Raw genomic sequence first — 20,973 nt, 5'->3', positions numbered from 1 at the left:
GTGCACATTGTCCAGAAACATTTCCTGCAGCCATAGTCTCTTCACCGATGAATGGGACAACAGCTACAACTAAATGCAATAAGGCTTGTTACTGGGCAAAAGTGAAATTTGCTGTTACCTCATTTGTTTGCCTTTACTTTTGCCATGTCTTTGTGTATTATTTTGCTGTATTTAACATGTGGAATAAAACGAGTTACTGGGCAAAAGTGACAATTGCATCTATTGAATGTTTGCATAAGCAATACATTAATAATGTTACACGACCATGGCGGTGGACAAACCTAAGTGCAGAACATGGGCACAGGGGCAGAGTCGGGAGGCGTTATCACCATAGCGAGCGTGGAATCGGTTTCTAGGAGAGTCCTTACCTGAAGTCTTTGGTTTGGAGAGAATCCAGGAGCAATGCTAGACTTAGAACTAACAGTCCTAAGAACCATGAAGCAAGGTTACTCACACCGGAGTTGACCAACGAACTGGCAGCTCCTTGTTGCGATCACAGGGTCTTTATCCTGCAGTTTCTGATAGGAAGCAGGTGTGTGTAGGTAGTGGAACCTGGGAATGATTGGAAATTAAACGAGGAGATTGAAGCCTAATTCCTGAGGTAAATAATAAGGTGGGGGATTGCCAGAAGGGACCATGACAAATAAAAAACCTCGTTAAATGTATAAAACATGTCTGTATTTCCATATAATGTTACGTTAGGCTGTTACACACCTATTGTCAGAGAAGTACTTGCATAAATAGGTAAACCACCTTCATACAAGCAAGGACAGAAAACAGGACAAAGTGAGTATACTGATTTATTCAGTAAGCTGTGGGTCAAAGTATTTGGTGAGTACATTTCTAACTCTTCTGGCTTCAGTCTTGTTGCCATCTGTTCTGAAATTGTTAGGTTGTGTGGGGGGTTGCGTTCAAAAAAACAATGAAATGCCGCCATCTGTTACGACATATCATGACAGCGTTTTTAAAAATATCCGTTTACCCCGTCCACACTGCTCTACACAATCGGCGTTTTCAAATTTACACACTCTGGAGGGCGTTTTAGAAAATCTCCGTTTTTGGGGGAGGAAAACGCCGTTTCAGTGTGGACGGAGGGTCGAGATGAAGAGAAAAAGCTTTGGTTACGAATTTATCCGGTCTAGTGTGGATGTAGCCTAAAAGTTGGATCCAGATGTTTTCATTTACTGAGTTACAGCGCAGAGTAGGTCCTTGTGGCCCTTTGAGCCATGCCACCCATCAACTCCTGATCCAACCCTACCCTGATCACAGTACAATTTACAATGACCAATTATCCTGCCAACCGGTATGTCTTTTGTCTGTGGGAGGGAACTGGAACACCCAGAGAAAACCCCCGTGGTCAGTGGGAGAACATACAGGCAGCAATCAGAATTGAACCCAGATCACTGTAAAGCATTGTGCCAACCACTATGCTACCATGCTGCCCATCCTGAAGTAAATTCTGAAAATGCAGGGAACACTCAGTAGGACAGGCAGCCTCTGTGGGGTGGGGGTGGGGTGAAGGAGAAAACTGACATTTTGTGTTGCTCTTTTATTGGTTTTTCATGATAGCTTTCCAACTCTTCCATCCACAGTAATCTGAGGTTGGTCGATCTTTCATAACCAAAATGTAAACTGACCTGCGAAAGGCAGGTGTACAGAGTGAGATTGTAGATGAGCTGGGGTATCATTGAATCTTGGAACGAGCTGGACGGGTTGGATAGCCTGATCTGTTCCAATACAAGTAGCTCCATGTATAACTGATTTTTTTTTTGGCCTTCGAATGTGTTTTCTAAAGTTTCCTCTGATGAATTTTCTTCTAGCGAAACAAGCCAGCTTATCAGTTCAAAATAAACTTGTACTTTTGGGCTTAAGTATGTGACATTATTTTCACACTTCGCTTAATGAACAAACAATGGTGCAGCTGTGGACACTTCTTATTAATGTGCTGCTGTTTATGTCACCTCTGTCCAGCTGCTTGATGTGCTTCCCTGGGTTAAAGGTACGATTATATCTAAATGCAAAGTTGTTTTTGTATCGGCTTTCAAGGTACAAGTCTTCAGAATCAGGTGGCGATCGCTTCCTTGTTGAGTTCAGAGCAGTGCAGAGGGACAGTTAGTAGAGTCGCTGCCTCACAGTGTCAGAGATCCAGGTTTAGTCGGTGATCTCTGTGTGTGGAGTTTGCATGTTTTCCCTGTGATGGCGTGGGTTTTCTCTTGGTGCTGCAGTTTCCTCCCACATCATGGGTTGGTGCATTAACTGGCTGTTGTAAATTGCTCCTGGTGTGGAGGCAGTTGATTGAATTGATGGGAGTGTGGATGATTAGGCTGCAGGGAGAAATAGTGGGAGAATGAGACTGTAAGACATGGGAGCAGAATTAGGCCATTTGGTCCATTGAGTCTGCTATGCCATTTGATCACGTTTGAGTTATTAACCTTTTTGCGTGCGTGCAAGTCTGTGCGTCTGCGTGTCCGTGATGATGGATTTTTCATGGTTTTTTTACAAGGCGCAGAGTGAGAGAGAGACCGTGTGGCGCACCACTCCTCACACAGACGTTTTTTTGCAGTATTTTCCTTTTGTTTTACGAGGTCGAGTTGCGATCTCGACACTCAACCCGGCACGGATGAAAAGCGTACTCAGGGGCGGACCCAACTAGTTTCGAACCCGGAAACCTTCGCTCCCGGCTCCAGCGCCGATGTCATTGCGCCACCAGCCGGCCCAGAGTTATTAACCTTTTCAACCCCATTCCCATCTTCTCCCTCTAACCTTTGGTGCCCTCACTAATCAAGAACCTGTCAACCTCCACTTTAAGTATACCCGGTGACTTGGCATCCGCAGCCATGCGTGGTAATGAATTCTGCAGATTCATTGCCCTCTGCCAAAGGAAATTCCTTCTCCTCTCTGTTCTAATGGAACATCCTTGTATTCTGAGGCTGTGCCCTACGTTCTTGGACTCTCCCAAGATTGAAAACATCCTGTCCCCCTCCACTCTATCTAGGCCTCTCTCCATGTCTTGAGGACACATGAAGTGACATGGGTCAGCCCAGGAGATAAAAACAGGAGACAATCCATGCCTGTTTCCCATCTGACCTCTGCTGGTTTATAGCACAGCAAGACTTAACATGCTTGTTTGCTTTCAAATCCCTCCTTATCTCTATATTCTTCACTGTGCAATGTTCTCAGCTCCTTGGACTCTTGTGCCTCCCTGATTTACTGACCCTCTACCTCTTGTCACTGTACCTCCAGATACCTGCGTACCAAGCAGCAAAATTCCCTCTTGTAACCCCTCTGCCTCGATTCCTCAGTGCGAGGATTACAGGACATGGAACATTAGTGTTTGGGGTCCTTTCAATGATGTATTTGAAGTATCTTATCACCTTGTATGTGTTATGTAATAATTCAGAGCAGCAGCTTTGATGTTAAGACATGAATACTGTTTCAATATTCTTCAACTTTAATCATCTTTGTGCTTGCTTTGTAGGCCAAACCAAAAGACATTGAACCTATTGACTATGAGAATGTCTTACTGCAGAAGAAAGCACAAATTATTAGCGATCCTTTACGGGATATGCTGATTTTTCCTAGTGAGGATTTCCAGGTGAGTGGTGTTAGTCGTGGAATAAGTGTGTTCTGAACATTGCATTGTTTGGGCAGAGTGGTGTGTTTGTGTCTGGGAAAACTTTGCTCATTGGACGAATGCACCACAGCCTCCTTTGATTAGTACTGGTGCCGGAAGGGTGGTCTACACAGACTGGGCTTGAATTCCCTTGAGTGCTGATGAGGGTGTGATCTGACTGGGGTATTTGAAATGATCAGGGAAATTCATCAGGATGAGAAAATATTCTTTCTAACTTGGTGAATGGTGGTTTGGTAGAACATGAGAATAAGCCCAGCTAATTGGGACATTATCAGAAATCAAAACGCACTCAATGAGTTGTTTGATTGACGATGGACATAATGGGCAGAATGGCCTGTCATAAAAAAATTGTGCTTCTACAAAAATTTGTAGTGTGAGTGAAGGATTTTTGCTAATACAGGATTGTTGTGCGGATATCTGCAGATTCAACTTCAGGTGTATGTTGAATCAGAGTAATGGCTGAGGCATCTCCTTCCTTTGTTTAAGCATTGAGAATAGGTTGAGTGAACTCAGCCTCTTTTCCTTGGAGTGACGGAGGATGAGAGGCGACCTGATAGAGGTGTATAAGATGATGAGAGGCATTGATCATGTGGATAGTCAGAGGCTTTTTCTCAGGGCTGAAGTGGCTAGCACGAGAGGGCACAGTTTTAAGGTGCTTGGAAGAAGGTACAGAGAAGATGTCAGGGGTAAGATTTTTACGCAGAGAGTGGTGAGTGTGTGGAATGGGCTGCTGGCAATGATGGTGGAGGCTGATACGATAGGGTCTTTTAAGAGACTCCTGGAGAGGTATATGGAGCTCAGAAAAATAATGGGCTTTGGGTAACTCTTGGTAATTTTTAAGGTAAGGACATGTTCAGCACAGCTTTGTGGGCCAAAGGGCCTGTATTGTGCTGTATTTTTTCTGTTATGATCCAATTCTCTCTCTCCTTAATGAATATGTTTATTTAAATGCACTGCAGGAGTGAAGTGTGGTAATCCAGGATTCTTACCAAATTGGGAATATTATGCAATTAATGAATGTTTGGCTGTTTTTTTAAATATATCTTATCAGCAGTGAAAACAGCAAGAGCAAACGATTGCAGCTGGGCCATTAAATGTAAGGATTATCTCAATGCTAGAGGGTTGTATGGAGTTTATTATCGATATAATTATTCCTTATTAAATCTCTGGATTGTTTATGTTGCGGGGGGTTGGACGATTTACTGTGAGTTGACTCTTCAGAGTATTGGAGATTGAAAGGTTTGGTTAAATACGTGGATGAGAGGGGTATAGAGCAGCGGTCCCCAACCTCCAGGCCGCGGACCGATACATTGCCGCGAAAAATGCAGCGGTAGCCGGAACGCACCCAGCGCATCTTTAAGGAAAAAGCTGAAATAAACAAGCTAATTACTTAGGTGCCAATTAACTAGCTTGTTTATTTCGGCTTTCTTCTTGAAGATGTGCTGGGTGCGTTCCGGCTACCACTGCACTGCTGCATTCTTCGCGGCAATGTATCGGTCCGCGGCCCGGAGGTTGGGGACCGCTGGTATAGAGGGCTGTGGTCCCGTTGCGGGCAGAGTAGTTGTTTGGCTCAGACGAGAAGGGCTGAAGTGCCTGCTTTTGTGCCGTAGCGCTGTGTGGTGAAAAAGGCACAACTGCGCCTCTTCCACCTCAGATGGTTGAAGAAGTTTGGTGTGGGCCTCCAAATCCTAAGAACTTTCTACAGGGGCACAATTGAGAGCATCCTGACTGGCTGCATCAACGTTTGGTATGGGAACTGTACCTCCCTCAATCGCAGGACTGCAAAGAGTGGTGCGGACAGCCCAGCGCATCTGTAGATATGAACTTCACACTCTTCAGGACATTTACAAAGACAGGTGTGTTAAAAGGCCCCAAAGGATCATTGGGGACCTGAGTCACCCTAAGCACAATCTATTCCAGCTGCTACCATCCATGAAACGGTACCGCAGCATAAAAGCCAGGACCAACAGGCTCCAGGACAACTTCTTCCACCAGGCCATCGGACTGATTAACTCACATTGATTTGAGTTATCTTTACATTACATTGGCTGTTCTATTTATTATAAATTACTATGATTGCACATTTAGATGGAGATGTAACGTTAAGATTTTTACTCATGTATGTGAAGGATGTAAGAAATAAAGTCAATTCAATTCAATTCTATTCTATTAAATGAGCAACACATACAAAATGCTGGAGGAACTCAGCAGGCCAGGTAGCGTCTTAGGAGAAAAGTACAGTTGAAGGGTTTCAGTCTGAAATGTCGACTCTACTTTTTTCTGTAGATGCTGCCTGGCCTGCTGAGTTCCTCCAGCATTTTGTGCATGTTGCTTGGATTTCCAGTACCTGCAGATTTTCTCCATTAAATTAATTAAATGGAGCAAATCTTTCTTTAACCAATTCTGGTGGGGCCAGTCTTTTCTTTCTCCTCCTCCTGGTGGAAAAGAAATAGGATGTTGAACTTTCCTGCTTCAGTGTAAGTTTAGCATTGAGCTCTTTCTGGAGGATGTCTGGTTGCCTCATCCTTGCTTGTACACCTTCAGTACTCTCACTTGAACAGATTTAAAATTTCCCATCTGTTTCGACAACCTATCTATGAAAGGAAATTCAAAAGAATGAATTCTGTATGCAGCAGAAAGGGTTCCTTTTTATGGTTTGTTTTCTTGGTCTTTGAACAATTGAGCTTTGTTTGTCGGAAGGAATTGGAGAGGCAACCTGAAATTATGCTCCATGTTGTGTTGTTCTGCCAGTGCCGTACTTTGGAAGAAGCGATGTGTGCTTAATGCGATAAGCCTCCAGTTCCACAGATGTTTCCTGGCAAACGATCTCCTCTTGTATAATGCACACACACCTCTGAGCTCAGGCATGCTTGTTGGTAACGTGTTCCCCTTGGAGTCTATAGATTGTTGATCCGTAGCCCTGTTCTTCCCCTTTGTAAAATCCCCCATTTTTCCCCACTGTTCATCACTGTAAGCAGATTGTTTTCATATTGAGCTTCTGTCCATGGGAACTTTCTGTGTGCAGCTTGGCTGCACTTTCACTGCTTGGTAGCACCATGACTCTGTAATAGTATTGGCAGCCAGCATTTTGGACCTGGACCACTGGTCCACAGACAGGAGTTCAAATCCTACTGTGGGAGCTGGGGATTTTAAATTCAAGTCATTAAATAAAATCCCATTTTGGAAAAGAAAGCAAGTCTCAATCTGATAGCAGATCGGTGAAGTAGATTGCTTTTATAAACAACCTCATTGTCCTCGGGGGAAAAAGCCTGCTGACTTTCCTCCTCCTGGTGATATGTTACTCTTTTCCTCCGACGTACAGATCCCTTAGTTAAGGGACAATTGGGGATGGTGAGTGTATGTTAGCAATTTCTACATTAGCAGACCTGAAATAAAACACAAAACTACTTTGTTGTTGATTAAACTCTTGGGGCTGTTACTGTGAAATATGGTTGAGGTGTATGGGGTGGCTGGGTCCTGACTAAATATCAGGAAATGCCAATAGCGATTATAGCGAAGACAACTTTGCCTTCATGTAGGGCTTAGGTCCGGTGCACCCTGTCTCACTGAAGGAGCTCTGTCTATGGTGAATGTTAGGTGCCAGAAAAGGTGGTGGTGTCACCTAAAATCACTGAAGTCTCCAGCAGCAGGGAGATGGATTCCAGGTTTTGGTGGAGGATTATCTTTGTAAAACGACAGCAAAGGTTGGGCAACGTCTAGTGTATGATTTCCAATTGGGAACACCAGTAGAGGTCAAATGCTGTAGTTCAGGGGTAGGCAGCCTAAGGCCCGTGGGCCAAATCTGGCCCACGAAGGAATTTTGACCAGCCCGCGAGCAAATATTGGGATACCATGCTTACCCGGCCCGCGAGCGATTTTTCCTTATTCTGAGTGTTTCACGCGACCACACTGATGGACATGCTACACTGTCTTGCTGCACTGGCCCCAGGTTCCGTTTTGCTCCAAACCAAACACTGGGAGATAACGAATAACGGGAAGGCAGACTACCTTATTAATATGTATTAGATACTCTCCGTGCAAGCGCAGGTTTTCAGACGGGATTGTTCAAATTTGTAAACAGAAACGCGTCACTGTGTTTTAACAAGAAATCCACGCTAAATATCCAGATATTTACATGTGCTACGATACTTGTTGAATAACTCGTGTTTCGAAATAAAATCAAAGAAAAAAATTCCAATGGCAATGAATGCAAAACGCAGGAAGGTAGACGCTGAGTGCCGAAAAAGCAGTGAAAATGAAGGAAATACCTGTGCCAGCTACGAAGACTCAAAATGTATTGCAGAAAAGATGAAGCCTTTTACAAATGGAGAGTTTGTCAAAGAATGTTTACTGGCAGTGGTGGATATTGTTTGTCCTGAAAAGAAATCTTTATTTGCATCTATCAACCTGTCAGCAAGAACGATCACACGGTGAGTTGAAGAAATGTCAGCAGATGTTAAAAGTTGTTTAAGGGATGCCTGCAACTAATTGCTTTTTTTTTTCAATTGCGCTTGATGAGAGTACAGACTTGAGAGACACTGCTCAACTTGCAGTGTTTGTGCAAGGAGTGACCTCAACTTTTCAAATTTATGAAGAGTTTATTCAATTAATTCCTATGAAGGACACGGTTACTGGAGCAGACATTTTTGAAGCTTTGCTGAAAGTGATGTCAGAAATGAAACTTTAATGTGTTGAAGTTAATTGGCATCACAACTGATGGGGCACCAGCAATGGTGGGACAGAAGAACTAAACTGAGAACTTTGGTTACTAATTGGCATCCTAGGTTAAGCACAAAGGATTTTCTAGCATGTGTTATTCATTAATTTGAGGCAAAACATAACTAGATGTATTTAAATGGATAATTCCCATATTTTAAGTTTTTTATGGCATTTATCTGGCCCACCGTCTGCTCATTAATACTCGATCCAGCCCACAGAGGCAAAAAGGTTGCCGACCCCTGTTCTAGTTAAACGAGCACTGCGGCAACAGAAGGCAACGGCAAACCACTGTTGAAATTTGTGCCTAGTCAATCATGGAAAGAAACAAAAGAAGGAAACCAGACAACAGCGTGAATGGGGTTGAGTCGAATCAACAGAACAACACCTCACTCAGTAGGGGTAGTCGTGTGCTGCAGGTGACACCAGACCGTCATCCAGAGACCGTAAGCAATAGGGAAAGGATAAGGGTAGCAACATGGAACATCCATACACTTTACCAGAAAGGAAAGTTGGACAACACATTAAATGAAATGAAAAGGTTGGAAGTTGATATCTTAGGCCTGTCAGAAATTCGATGGACCGACAGTGGCAAATTCAGTAAGAATAGTTCTCTGATAATGTATTTTGGAGGTCAACAGCATATTATGGAGTTGGAATTATCTTAAACAGACAAGTATTAAAATGTCTTACGAGATATTGGGCGATATCCGACCGGCTGCTTTTAGTTAAATTAAGGGGTAACCCTTTTAACATTAGCATAATCCAAGCCTATGTGCCAACAAATGATGTGGATGAAGAGGATATCAAGTTTTATGAAGATCTTGACGGTGTATATGAGCAATGTAAATCTCAGGATATAGAACTAGTCATGGGAGATTTTAACTCCAAAGTTGGACAGGAAAGGGTTGATAACATCAGAGGACCTTTTGGATTAGGGGAGAAAAATGAAAATGGAGAAAGGTTTACTGATTGGTGTGTCAGAAACAACCGAGTGATCACCAATACTTGATATAAAAACCATCCACGTAGATTGTGTACTTGGATTAACCCTGGAGATAGAACAAGGAATCAAATAGATTTCATTACCATCAATGAACGCTTTAGAAATAATATCACAAATTCTAAAGCCTACCCAGGAGCAGACTGTGGTTCAGATCACCATCCAGTAATAGCTACCATTAAGACAAGATTAAAGAAACTGAAAGGTGGAAAAAAGGGAAAGAAGTATATGTTGGGAGAGCTTAAAAATGATAGCATACTTAAGCAACAATTCAAAACAGCTGTGGAAGAACACTACCTATATGGGACAGATTTAAATATGCTATACAGCAATCAGCAGAGGAGATAATCTCAGTACAAGAAATCCAACACACCAACAAGGGGTGGATAACCCAACAAATTCGAGATCTGATGGAACAAAGGAGGTTAGTGAAGAATAATGAAGTGCAATACAGAGAGCCAGACAGACAGACAGACAGACCAGACAATTGTGCAATATTGCAGAGGAAGAATGGCTGAATGAAGAATACAATGAAGTAGAAGGCCATATTAACAAGAAATGCACAAGAAAATTAAGGAAATAACTGGAATTAAGAAAACCTCCTCTACAGGATGCATAAGATCAGCAGGCGGATCCATACCAGCAGATCCAGATAAAGTATGTGAGAGGTGGATTCAGTATATAGAACAGCTTTTTGAAGATAATAGAGGGGAATCCCCAGATATTAAACACCCTAATTCTGGCCCACCTATTACCAAAAGAAGAAATAACTAAAGCAATGAAAAACATAAAACATGGTAAAGCCACTGGACCTGATCAAATTTCAGTGGAAATGATACAAGCCCTAGAAGATCTGGGCATGGATATTCTTTAGATATTCTTTTTGAACTGTTTAACTGGTGTATTGCCTGACGATCTCTTGAAATCAGTATTTATAACTCTGCCAAAAATTCCTGGAACTATTGACTGCGAAAATTATAGAACAATCAGTCCTATGAGTCACATAATAAAGATTTTGTTGAGAATTCTTCTGAGTGGAATTAAAAACAAGTTGACGCCAGAAGCTTCTAAACTGCAATATAGGTTTATTGAGGATAGAGGAACTAGGAATGCAATTTTCATACTACGAATGCTTTCAGAAAGGGTGATTGAATATCAAAATGATGTATTTTTATGTTTTATTGATTTCACTAAAGCATTCGACAAAGTGCAACATGAAAAATTATTTCAAATTCTCGCTAAACTAAACATTGGCGGAAGGGCCCAACAAAATTTATATTGGAATCAAATGGCGGCGGTAAAAATTGATGATAGTATAAGCAGTTGGATAAAATTCAAAGAGGAATTAGACAGGGATGCGTTGCCTCACTGGAATTATTTAATATCTATAGTGAAATGATTCTCAGAGAAATAGAAGGCCTAGATGGGATAAAAATTGGAGGTGTTAACATCAACAATATAAGATATGCAGACGATACCACCCTAATAGCAAGTGCTGCAGGAGACCTACAAATCCTCCTGGACAAAGTAGTACAAACAAGTGCAGATTTTGGTCGAACCACCAACTGTAAAAAACCAGATGTATGATAATATCAAAATAGCAGGATACTCCCAACTGCCAATTGTATATCAGTAACCAAGAGATTGAACAAAAGACCAGCTTTAATTACCTTGGTAGCTTTATATCACAAGATGCTAGAGGCATAGTAGAAATAAAAAGATGAATTGCCATTGCTAAAACCAACTTCCAAAAAATAAAACCTATTTTTACCAACAGACATATTTCTGTGACAACAAGGCTTAGGCTACTAAAATGTTACATCTGGTCAATCTTGCTGTATGCTTCCGAATCATGGACTGTAACACCAGAACTCCAAAGAAACTTAGAAGCAATAGAAACAACAGGAATTCTGCAGATGCTGGAAATTCAAGCAACACCCATCAAAGTTGCTGGTGAACGCAGCAGGCCAGGCAGCATCTCTAGGAAGAGGTACAGTCGACGTTTCAGGCTGAGACCCTTCGTCAGGACGACACGAAGGGTCTCGGCCTGAAACGTCGACTGTACCTCGTCCTAGAGATGCTGCCTGGCCTGCTGCGTTCACCAGCAACTTTGATGTGTGTTGCTAGAAACAACAGAAATATGGTTTCTTAGAAGAATGTTGAAAGTATCATTTAGAGATAGTGTAACTAATGAGCCAGTACTCCAATGTGCCCATACAAAAAGATCTTTAATGAGAGCATTAAATGAGAGGAAACTTAAATTCCCGGGCCATGTCATCAGAAAGGGAGAAATAGAATGCGTCACATTACAAGGCCGTATGCCTGGGAAACGCGGAAGAGAAAGGCAAAGGAGAAAATATATGGACACTGTGAAAGAACTAACAGATCTAAGTGTGCGAGATATCATTGACGCTGCAAGGGATCGTGCGATGTGGAGAGCCATGATCGCCCAAGCATGTAACGCGCAAGGCACATGAAGAAGAAGATGGTTGGGGAACACATTATCTAGCCTTGTACTGATTCATGCTCAATCTGCGTGCTCCTCTTTTGATGCCCTCCTTGGAGTTTTGTGTGCATTTCTGGTCAACACACTACAGGAAGGATGTGGAAGCTTTGGAGAGAGTGCAGAAGGGCTTCAGGATGAATAGAGAGAACTAGACATTAGGAGAGTTTGGGCAAACTTGGATTGTCTTCTGGTACGTAGAGGCTGAGGGGAGACCTGGCAGAAATATAAAATTATAAGAGGTATAGGCAGTCTTTTCTCAGGGCAAACATGTCAAATATTAAATGTCATAGGTCTGAGGTGAGAGCTGGAAAATTTAAAGCAGTTGCATAAGGCAAGTGTCTCTATAAGTGGAGGGTGGTTTGTGTCTGGAATGTGTTGCCAGGTGACGTGATAGAAGCAGATCTGATAATGTTTTAGGTGTATAGACAGGCAAGGAATGGAGGGATACAGACCATGTGCAGGTTCTTGGGATTGATTAGATTGGCATCATGGTTGGCATAGACACAGTGGGCTGAACATCCTAATCTGCCTCTCTGTTAGGTGCTGCATTCCCTAACTGAACTTCATCAGGGTCAGGAAATTCCTCCTGGTCTGGAGCAGGGCCCCTTTTTTTGAACTGACCATGACAGGAAATTGTACAAGTTTAGAGTTGCACTCTCTCCCAAGAGGGCCAAGCTTTCACCTGGCAGTTCAAGAGGTTCAAGGACGTGGTTCTGCATCCTTGCTATTCTTCACCCTGCGGGATGACCGGATTTCTTATTTTGGTGGCTGAATTGTTGGTGTTCCAATAGGAAACTGCAAAGTACTACTTCCCTTCGTGTCCTCAACACATGGTAGAGAGATCAAGTTCCTCAGAACGGGACCTAGCTTGCACACCCAGCTGCCTCAGAAATGGGGAGCAGATGTTTCCATGGCAGGAAGAGCACTTAGCCGATTTTAAGGTAATTGTGGTGTTGGGAGTTGAGATTATAGATGAGACAGTGACTTGTTGGGACTTGGGCAAGATTCAGGAGAAATCTTTCCCTTGCAATTTAGGGATGTGTATCTCACTCCGTCAGTGAAGGTTTGAGTGAAGAGCAAGAATGGGTTTAAGGGAAGGTTGGATAGCAGTTGAGGGAAAAGAGGAATGGAAGAAGGGGAGAGGTAAAATGAAGCCAGTGAGGAGGAGACGCTGCCTGGCTTTATGTTGATTGTTTACATAAGATTAACAGCGTACAGTGTTGAGGGACACCTGCAAAAATGAGGTGTTAAAGGCTGTTGTGGTGAACAGAGATATGGAGCTGATGTATCCCACGTACATAAGTTGAGTCCAGTTTGAAGGGAGGCAAGTCAAGGGTAGATGCATGATCTTAACATGGGAGGTGTGGTAGACTGCAAGGAAAAATGTGTAAAGGTTTGGCAGAACAGAGTCAGGTCAGTGAAATACGTGGACAGTAGAGCACAAGAAAATAGAAGGAATAGGCCACTTGGCCCGTCAAGCTTTCCCCACCATCCAGAGTTATCACAGCTGCTCTCTCTGGCCCCAACTCCTCTCCTGTGCCGGTTTGGAACTGGAATTGATGTATTTTTGTCACATGTACCGAGTTACAGTGAAAAGCTTGTCATGCATACTCTCCATACTCTTTGGACGATTACACCTTGCATTGAGGTAGAACGAGGTAAACCACTAACAGTACAGAGAAAATGCAGTGCAAGTAGACAATAAGGTGCACGATAATAATGAGGTAGATTATGAGGTCAAGGGTCCAAATTTTAACGGTTCAATGATCCCATTTAGTATCAGAGAATGACTATAGTATACAACCTGAAATTCTTGCTCTTCACAGCCAGCCGTGAAAAACAGTCGAGAACCCAAAAGAATGAATGACAGTAAAATCTTAAAGCCCCCTCTCCCCCCACCCACACACAAGCAGCAGCAAAGCATCAATCCTCCCCCTACTTATTTCAGCAGAAAGCATCAGCACCCATCACCTACCAAGCAAGCAATAGCAAAGCTCCCAAAGAGAGACCATGATCTGCAGTCCCAAAAAAAACTAGATGTTCACCCGACAATTTGACATACCCCAGACTGTATCTCCCCCTCCCCCTCCCCCTCCCCCTCCCCCTCCCCCCTCCCCCCTCCCCCTCCCCCCTCCCCCCTCCCCCCTCCCCCCTCCCCCTCCCCCCCTCCCCCTCCCCCCTCCCCCCCTCCCCCCCCTCCCTCCTCTCCCCCCTCTCCCTCCTCTCCCTCTCCCCTCCTCCCCTCCTCCCCCTCTCCCCCCATAAAGGGACGGGGAGGTGTCACTCTTCCCACAGCGAGAAGGGAGACTTAACAAAACAAAACAACTCACTGGTTACAACGTTATGGTCTGCCGCGTCGCTTTTATTCCAAGGTCTCCAACTTGAGAACTGGTAGGAAACTCTACCCCATCATTGAGAGAGAGAGAGTGTAATCGCCTGAGTACAGAGGCCTCCGCCAACTGATCTGCTGTTTGTGATGTTTCATTTCTCCTGCGATGCCATCAGTCACCGACACCAGCATGGAATCGACTCATCCACAGGGCTGCAGGACCTCGCCCCCAAGGGCACGTTTATATCGAAAAACAGCCGGTAGGTGAGCCCTGAGAGTGGGAGCCTTCGTCATAGGGAACCGCAGTTTGAGTGTAGCTGTAGATCATGGACCCCGACAGAACCCCATCCAACTTGTAAAGGAAAATAAGAGACGTTAAATGGAAGAAATTAAGCTGCTTCGCAGATGAGCTTGAACAAGCGACCCTCTGACGACATCTTGACTCCACTTTCAGTTCTGGTTCCTCATAACACTAAAGTCCACAATTTTTGAAATATTTATCTACCTCCAACTTATTACATCTGCCGTCAGCCCTCCAACCCCTTAGGTAGAAATTTCTGCAGATTTGTCTTCCTCTGAGAGACGTTTCTGCACACCTCAGTTTTAAATCACCACCCCTCATTTTGCACCTCTGTGCCCTTCCTTGTTTGTGACTCTCCCACTGGTGGAAACATCTCAGCATCAACCTTAAAATAAAAACAAAGTTCTGCTAACACTCAGCAGATGAGGCTACACCTGTGGAGAGGTTCTTTCCCAGAACCTCCTTTGACCTGAAACTGATTGGCTTTGTTCCTTTTCCATCGTATGCTCACTGACATGGTGAGTACTTCCAGGATTTCTAGATTTTAGATTTCTAGTATCAGCAGTTTTAAAAAAAACTTTTCCATCTAGCTTGTCAAGCCTCTTTAGGATCTTGTATGTTGGAGGCCGATAGTGTCACATCCCTTTGCAAACGTTCCAAAATGTTTTGGAGTGGAAATTCTTGACTGAAGTGAGATCACTGCCGTAATGCACAAACAGTGGTCAAATGGTGCACAGCAAGATTCCACACACAACTCTGATAGTGATCAGTTCATGAGTTTTACTGAGCACGCACTGCAACAGGTTGTAGTGGAGGGGTTCCGCCACAAACCCTTAAGGTAATGAGTGTAGCATCTTATTTATCATCTCTGCTGACAGGTGGCATCTCTTGCATTGTAGTACGCCCTCAGTACCACCCTGAAGTGTGTTGGGTGGTTTTTTTGTACCCAAATCCCAGAATCGGACTCGCATTTATCATACTGTCTTATACGATGAGGTTTGTTATCTTGTATAGTGCAAAGACCAGAAAAATTGCTATATATTACAAAATAAATGAATTAGTGTAAAAATAAAAGGAATGATAAGGTAGTGTTCAAGACCGTTCAGAAATCTGACGGCGGAGGTGAAGAAGCTGTTCCTGAATTATTGAGGCAAACACGAGGAAATCTGCAGATGCTGGAAATTCAAGCAACACACATCAAAGTTGCTGGTGAACGCAGCAGGCCAGGCAGCGTCTCTAGGAAGAGGTACAGTCGACGTTTCGGGCTGAGACCCTTCGTCAGGACTAACTGAACGAAGAGCTAGTAAGAGATTTGTAAGTGGGAGGGGGGAGGGGGAGATCCAAAATGGTAGGAGAAGACAGGAGGGGGAGGGATGGAGCCAAGAGCTGGACAGTTGATTGGCAAAAGGGATCCAAGAGCTGAATTATTGAGTGTGGGTCTTCAGGTTTCTGTACCTCCTCCCTTATGGTAGTAATGAGGGGAGGGCATGTCCCGTATGATGAGGGTCTTAGTGATGGCTGCCACCTCCTTGAGGCACTCCATTGAAGATGTTCTCGATGGTGGGGAGAAGTTGTGCCCCATCTGGATCTGGCAGAGCCTGCGCCCTCAGTCCTGTGCATTGGAGCCTGCATACCAAACGGTGATGGAAGCAGCCAGAATGCCCTCCATAGGAGCCATTGTAGAAATTTGCAAGTCCATTTGAGTGGGACTGGAACCCACAACCTCTTCTTCAGGAGGGTGGCTAGAACTGATAAAAATAAATGCTTTAGTGATGATATAAGTATCTGTGCATTTAAGGTTCGCAGAGTGGGAAAGGTTTTAAGGAGATGTGTGAGGTAAGTTCTTTTACATAGGCAGTATCTGGTGCCTGGAAGGGGCTGCTGGGAGTGGTAGTACAAACAGGTACAATAGCATTTGGACAGACACATCCACAGGCAGGGAATGGAGAGACATAGACCATGTTTAGACAGACGGGATGAGTTAGATTGGCATCATGGTGGGCACAGATATGCTGTGCCGAAGAGCCTGTTCCTGTGCTGTAATGTTCTGTGTGGGGGGAACAATAACAGGAAGGCCGTTTCATTTCATATTTGACCAGTTTTGTGGATGAAAGGCTTGGGAAGGTTTATGTTTTTGTAAGATGCAGGGAGCTTTTAAAGTCTGTTATTTTTAACTCCAGTTTACTGCATATATCCAAAGCCAAGAAACACAGTGTCCCCAGAATTGACCTCATGTCAAAAGGATGAAATCACTGCTTTCCCTAATTGTAAATAAACCTTGTAATAAAAGAAAACCACAATAGTACCTTGTCTGTTTGCACATTGGCAAATTTACTTTCTGAGCTGTTGTATGGGGTCAGTCATGGTGCTTTTTGAACGGAGAGAATCCTCAAGGCATGTTCAGAAGTTTTTGATGATACTGATAAGAGGAGCTTTGTAATTAGAGGCACAGAACATAAAAGCAAGGAAGTTAGTGTTGAATATGTATAAATCTCTTGGTTGGGCCAAGGAGATTTACTGGAATGGTTCCAGCAACAGTGGAGTCGCAGAGCTGTATGGCATGGAGAAAGGGCCCTTCAGTCCATGCTAACCAAAATGGAAATTCAAGATAATCCCATTTCTCAGCACTTGGCCCATATTCCTCTGGATTGGAGTACAGGGGAGAGATCGAGAGCTTAGTGATATGGCAATGCTGTCACAGCATCAGCAATCCAGGTTCAGTACCGCCACTGTCTGTAAGGGGTTTGCATATTCTCCCCATGACCATGTGGGTTTCCTCCAGGTGCTCCAGTTTCTTCCTCTATTCCAAAGTGGTGCAGGTTAGTAGGTCACAGCGGTGTAACTGGGCAGCATGGAGTCATTGGGCTGGGAGGCCTGTTACTGTGCTGTATCTGTAACTCTTGACATCTAAACTCTTATCATCCATATACCTGAGCACGTACATCTTAAATCCATCTGATGTTCCTGTCTCAACCACTTCCTCTGGCAGCTGGTTCCATACGTGTGCAATCTCCTGCCTTAAAAAAAAGCTGCCCCTCAGGTTCTTACTGAACCTTTCACCTCTAACAATAAAACTATATCCTCTGGTTTTCCATTCTCCAACCCTGGAACAAAACCGCTTACCCTATTTATGCTGCTTATGATTTTATATACCTCTATGAATTCACCCCTCAATCTCCTCCCCTCCACGGAGCAAAGGCTCAGACTGTCTAATCTCTCCCTGTTACTCAGCCCCTTGAGTCCTCGCAACATCCTTGTAGATCTTGTTTTTTTTTGCACTCGATCTACAATAACCACATCCCAACTATAACAGAACGAAAGTAAACACAATCAGTTTTAGAACATTGAACATAGAATAATACAGCACAGTACAGTCCATTTGGCCCACAATGTTTTACTGACCTTTTGTCATACAACAAGATCAGTCTCAACTTCTCTCTTTCAAAGTCCTCCGTTTTCCTTTCATCCATGTGCCTATTTAAGTCTCTTAAATGTCCATGATGTATCGGCCTCTACCACCAGCCCTGGCAGCACATTCCATGCACCATCACTCTCTTTCCTGTTGTATTAGCTATTTCTTCTTAGGAAAAAGGCACTGGCTGTCCACTCTATCTGTGTCTTTTATCTTATACACCTCTATCAAGTCACCTGTCATCCTCCTCCATTCCAAAGAGAAAAGACATAGTTTGCTTAACCTTTCCTCAAAAGATATGCTCTCTAATCCAAGCAGGATCTTAAATCTCCTCTGCACCTTCGCTAAAGCTTCAACATTCTTCCTATAATGAGGTGACCATACACAAGACTTCTCGAATGTTGTGAGATTGGACGGGTTGGGGTTGTTCTTGTCAGAGAAGATGAGGTTAAGGGGAGATTTAATGGAGCTGTTCAGAATCTGTCTGGGCTTTGATTGAGTAAGTAAGGGGCAACTGCTTCTGACAACAGAAGGCTTGGTGACCAGAGGACTTAGAGTGAAAGCCATTGGCGGAAGAACTGGGGTTTGGCAGGGGTTGGCTGCTGAAGTTGGTTTTTTAACAGCCGATTGTGATCAGGAAGGTGCTGCCTGAAAAGATAGTTGAAGCAGATTCAACAGGAAAAGAGTGTGATAGGCAGGGTAAGTGTGTCCTGTGGCACAGCTGGCAGAGGTACTGCCTCAAAGCACCAGGAATCCAGGTTCGATCCTGACCTCTGCTGCTATCTCTGTGGAGTCTGCACGGTTCCACATAGGTTCTCCCCAGGTGCTCTCATTTCCTCCCACACCATAAAAGCGAGTGGATTGACAGGTTAACTGGCTGCTGTGGATTGTCCCTGGTGTGTAGGAGAGTGGTGAAATCTGAGGGAGATGATGGGAATTGGGGGACAATAGGAGGTGTGTTGTTTTTTTTGTAAGATTAGCACAAATGATACAGGATGGTTAGCCTGGACTCAGTTGGCTGAAGAGCTTGGAAGTTTGAACGTCTTGGAGTGCTGTTTAGTTTGGCTGTTTTGACGTGTGGTTGAATGATAATTGAACTTGAACTTGTTCGTGTGCTGTATCCCTCTCTGATTCTAGGAATTTTCAAAACGACATTGCAAAAATAGTACTTGAGGGGGCGAAGTTGCCAAGGTCACATGGGACAAGACTGGAGTAGTGGGAGTAATTCAGAAGCTCTTTCAAAGGGCTAGCATGAGCAGATTGGGCCTAATGGTGCGGTTCTGGTCACCTACCTACAAGAGAAGATATCAATAGCTTGGCAGAGTGATGTTGCTGGGACACAAGGGCCTGTGTCATCGAGGAAGGTTGAATAGGTTAGGACTTTATCTCTTGGAGTGTGGGAGAAAGAGGGTAGGCCTTAGAGATGTATACAGAATCGAAGGGTAAAGATAGGGTGAATGCTTGCAGGCTTTTCCACCATTCAGATTGGGTGAGACTGGAACTAGAGGTCATAGGTTAATGGTTTAGGGGGTATCTGAGGGGAAGCTTCTTCACTCAAGGGTGGTGTGAGTGTGAGACGAGCTGCCAGCAGAAGTGGTTAAATTGTAACATGTAAGAGAAGCTTGTATAGGTACATGGATTGGAAAAGTTTGGAAGGCTACGGTCTGGGTACAGGAAGATGGGTCTAGGCAGAAGATCAGGTTGTCATGAACTAGATGGGCCAAAGGTCCTGATGCTGTGCTGTAGTACTCTTGACATTCATTGTAGCAGAAGGTTGAACTGAAGAAAGCTTGGTTTCTTGAAAGGCCTGAATGGAGTAGATGTGGAGAGAATGTTTCCATTAGCTGAAGAGTCTAGGATATGAGGGCATAGCCTCAGAATAAAGGGATGTCGCTTCAGAATTGAGATGAGGAGGAATTTCTTCAGCCAGAGTGTGGTTAAATTGTGAAATTAATTGCCACAGAGGGCTGTGGAGGCCAAGTAATTGGGTGCAGTAAAGGCAAGAGATTGATAAGCTCTTGACTGATGAGAGGGGTTAAGGTTACAGGGAGAAGAAAGGAGAATAGGTTGAATTGCCTAATTCTGCTCATGTGTTGTAAGGTTTGGGTACTTGTGCAACCCAATTTGGCTACTGTGTCAAAGCTGGCTAAAAGCTACATTCTTGTTTCTTTAAAAATGTCCAGTGTCAGTTAGCTTAAAACTGACATTTGTGTAACACGGGTGAGCTGTTCTGCTCTTAACTTCGTTGTTCTCCCACTTCTCCATTGTGATCATGAAGAAATAATGGGAATATGGAACAACTTTATAATCTGTTGAACACTGAGGTGCAAGCTTTGTTTTGTGAGGATCAATGACAAGGGTAATCACCCTTGGTATGTTGTAAAAATAAAATATTGTAATTAAACAGAAATTTTGGATTAATATCTCATCGTTAAGGTGCCCGTGAGGAGCAGCTACCATAATATGATTAAAGAAATCATTGAACTGTTCCCACAACTAATGGACTTGCTTTCAAGAACTCTTCATCTCATGTTCTCAATATTTATTGCTTATTTATTTATTACTTATTTTGTATTTGCAGCTTGTTGTCTTTTGCATATGTTGGTGTGGTCTTTCATCGATTTTATTTATTGATTACACTCTCAAGAAAATGAATCTTGAGGTTGTATATGGTAACATATACTTATGTATTTTGATAATAAATTTACTTTGAACTTTGAATTTTGATACAAGACTACAGATGCTGGAACCAGGGGCAACAAAAAGCACTGGGGAACCCTGTCCCAGTGAGTTCTTACGATGCCTTTTGTAATGTAACTGTATTTTGCATTTAGTTTGAAGGAGTCAGTCAAAGTTGAGGGTGGAACAGTAGCGTAGCAGGGTATTGCTTTACATTGCCAGCTTAAGGTCAGAATTCAACTACCACTGCTGTCTGTAAGGAGATTGTACGTTCTCCCCATGACCGCGTGGGTTTTCTCTGGGTTCTTTGGTTTCCTCCCACATTGCAAAAGGTGAATGAGTTAAGGTTATTAAGTTGTGGACGTGCTGTGTTGGTGCTGGAAGCATGTAGAC

The 20,973-nt window shown here is 43.5% G+C and overlaps 1 protein-coding gene across 7 annotated transcripts in view; it reads left to right on the top strand.

Moving 5' to 3' along the window:
* Positions 1 to 20,973, top strand: part of LOC140198021 (dedicator of cytokinesis protein 9-like) — a 352,664-nt gene that overhangs the window by 118,876 nt on the left and 212,815 nt on the right. For all 7 annotated transcript variants that reach the window (XM_072258835.1, XM_072258830.1, XM_072258833.1 and 4 more), the window contains exon 2: positions 3,479 to 3,595. In XM_072258835.1, coding sequence (XP_072114936.1) covers positions 3,479 to 3,595 — 117 coding nt within the window. The remainder of the gene's footprint in view (positions 1 to 3,478; positions 3,596 to 20,973) is intronic.

This window comes from Mobula birostris, chromosome 5 (genome assembly GCF_030028105.1).
Source record: "Mobula birostris isolate sMobBir1 chromosome 5, sMobBir1.hap1, whole genome shotgun sequence".
In the NCBI taxonomy this organism is placed as follows: domain Eukaryota; kingdom Metazoa; phylum Chordata; class Chondrichthyes; order Myliobatiformes; family Myliobatidae; genus Mobula; species Mobula birostris.
The sequence above is the reverse complement of the archived record's forward strand: the minus strand, read 5'-3'. Positions and strand labels throughout refer to the sequence as shown.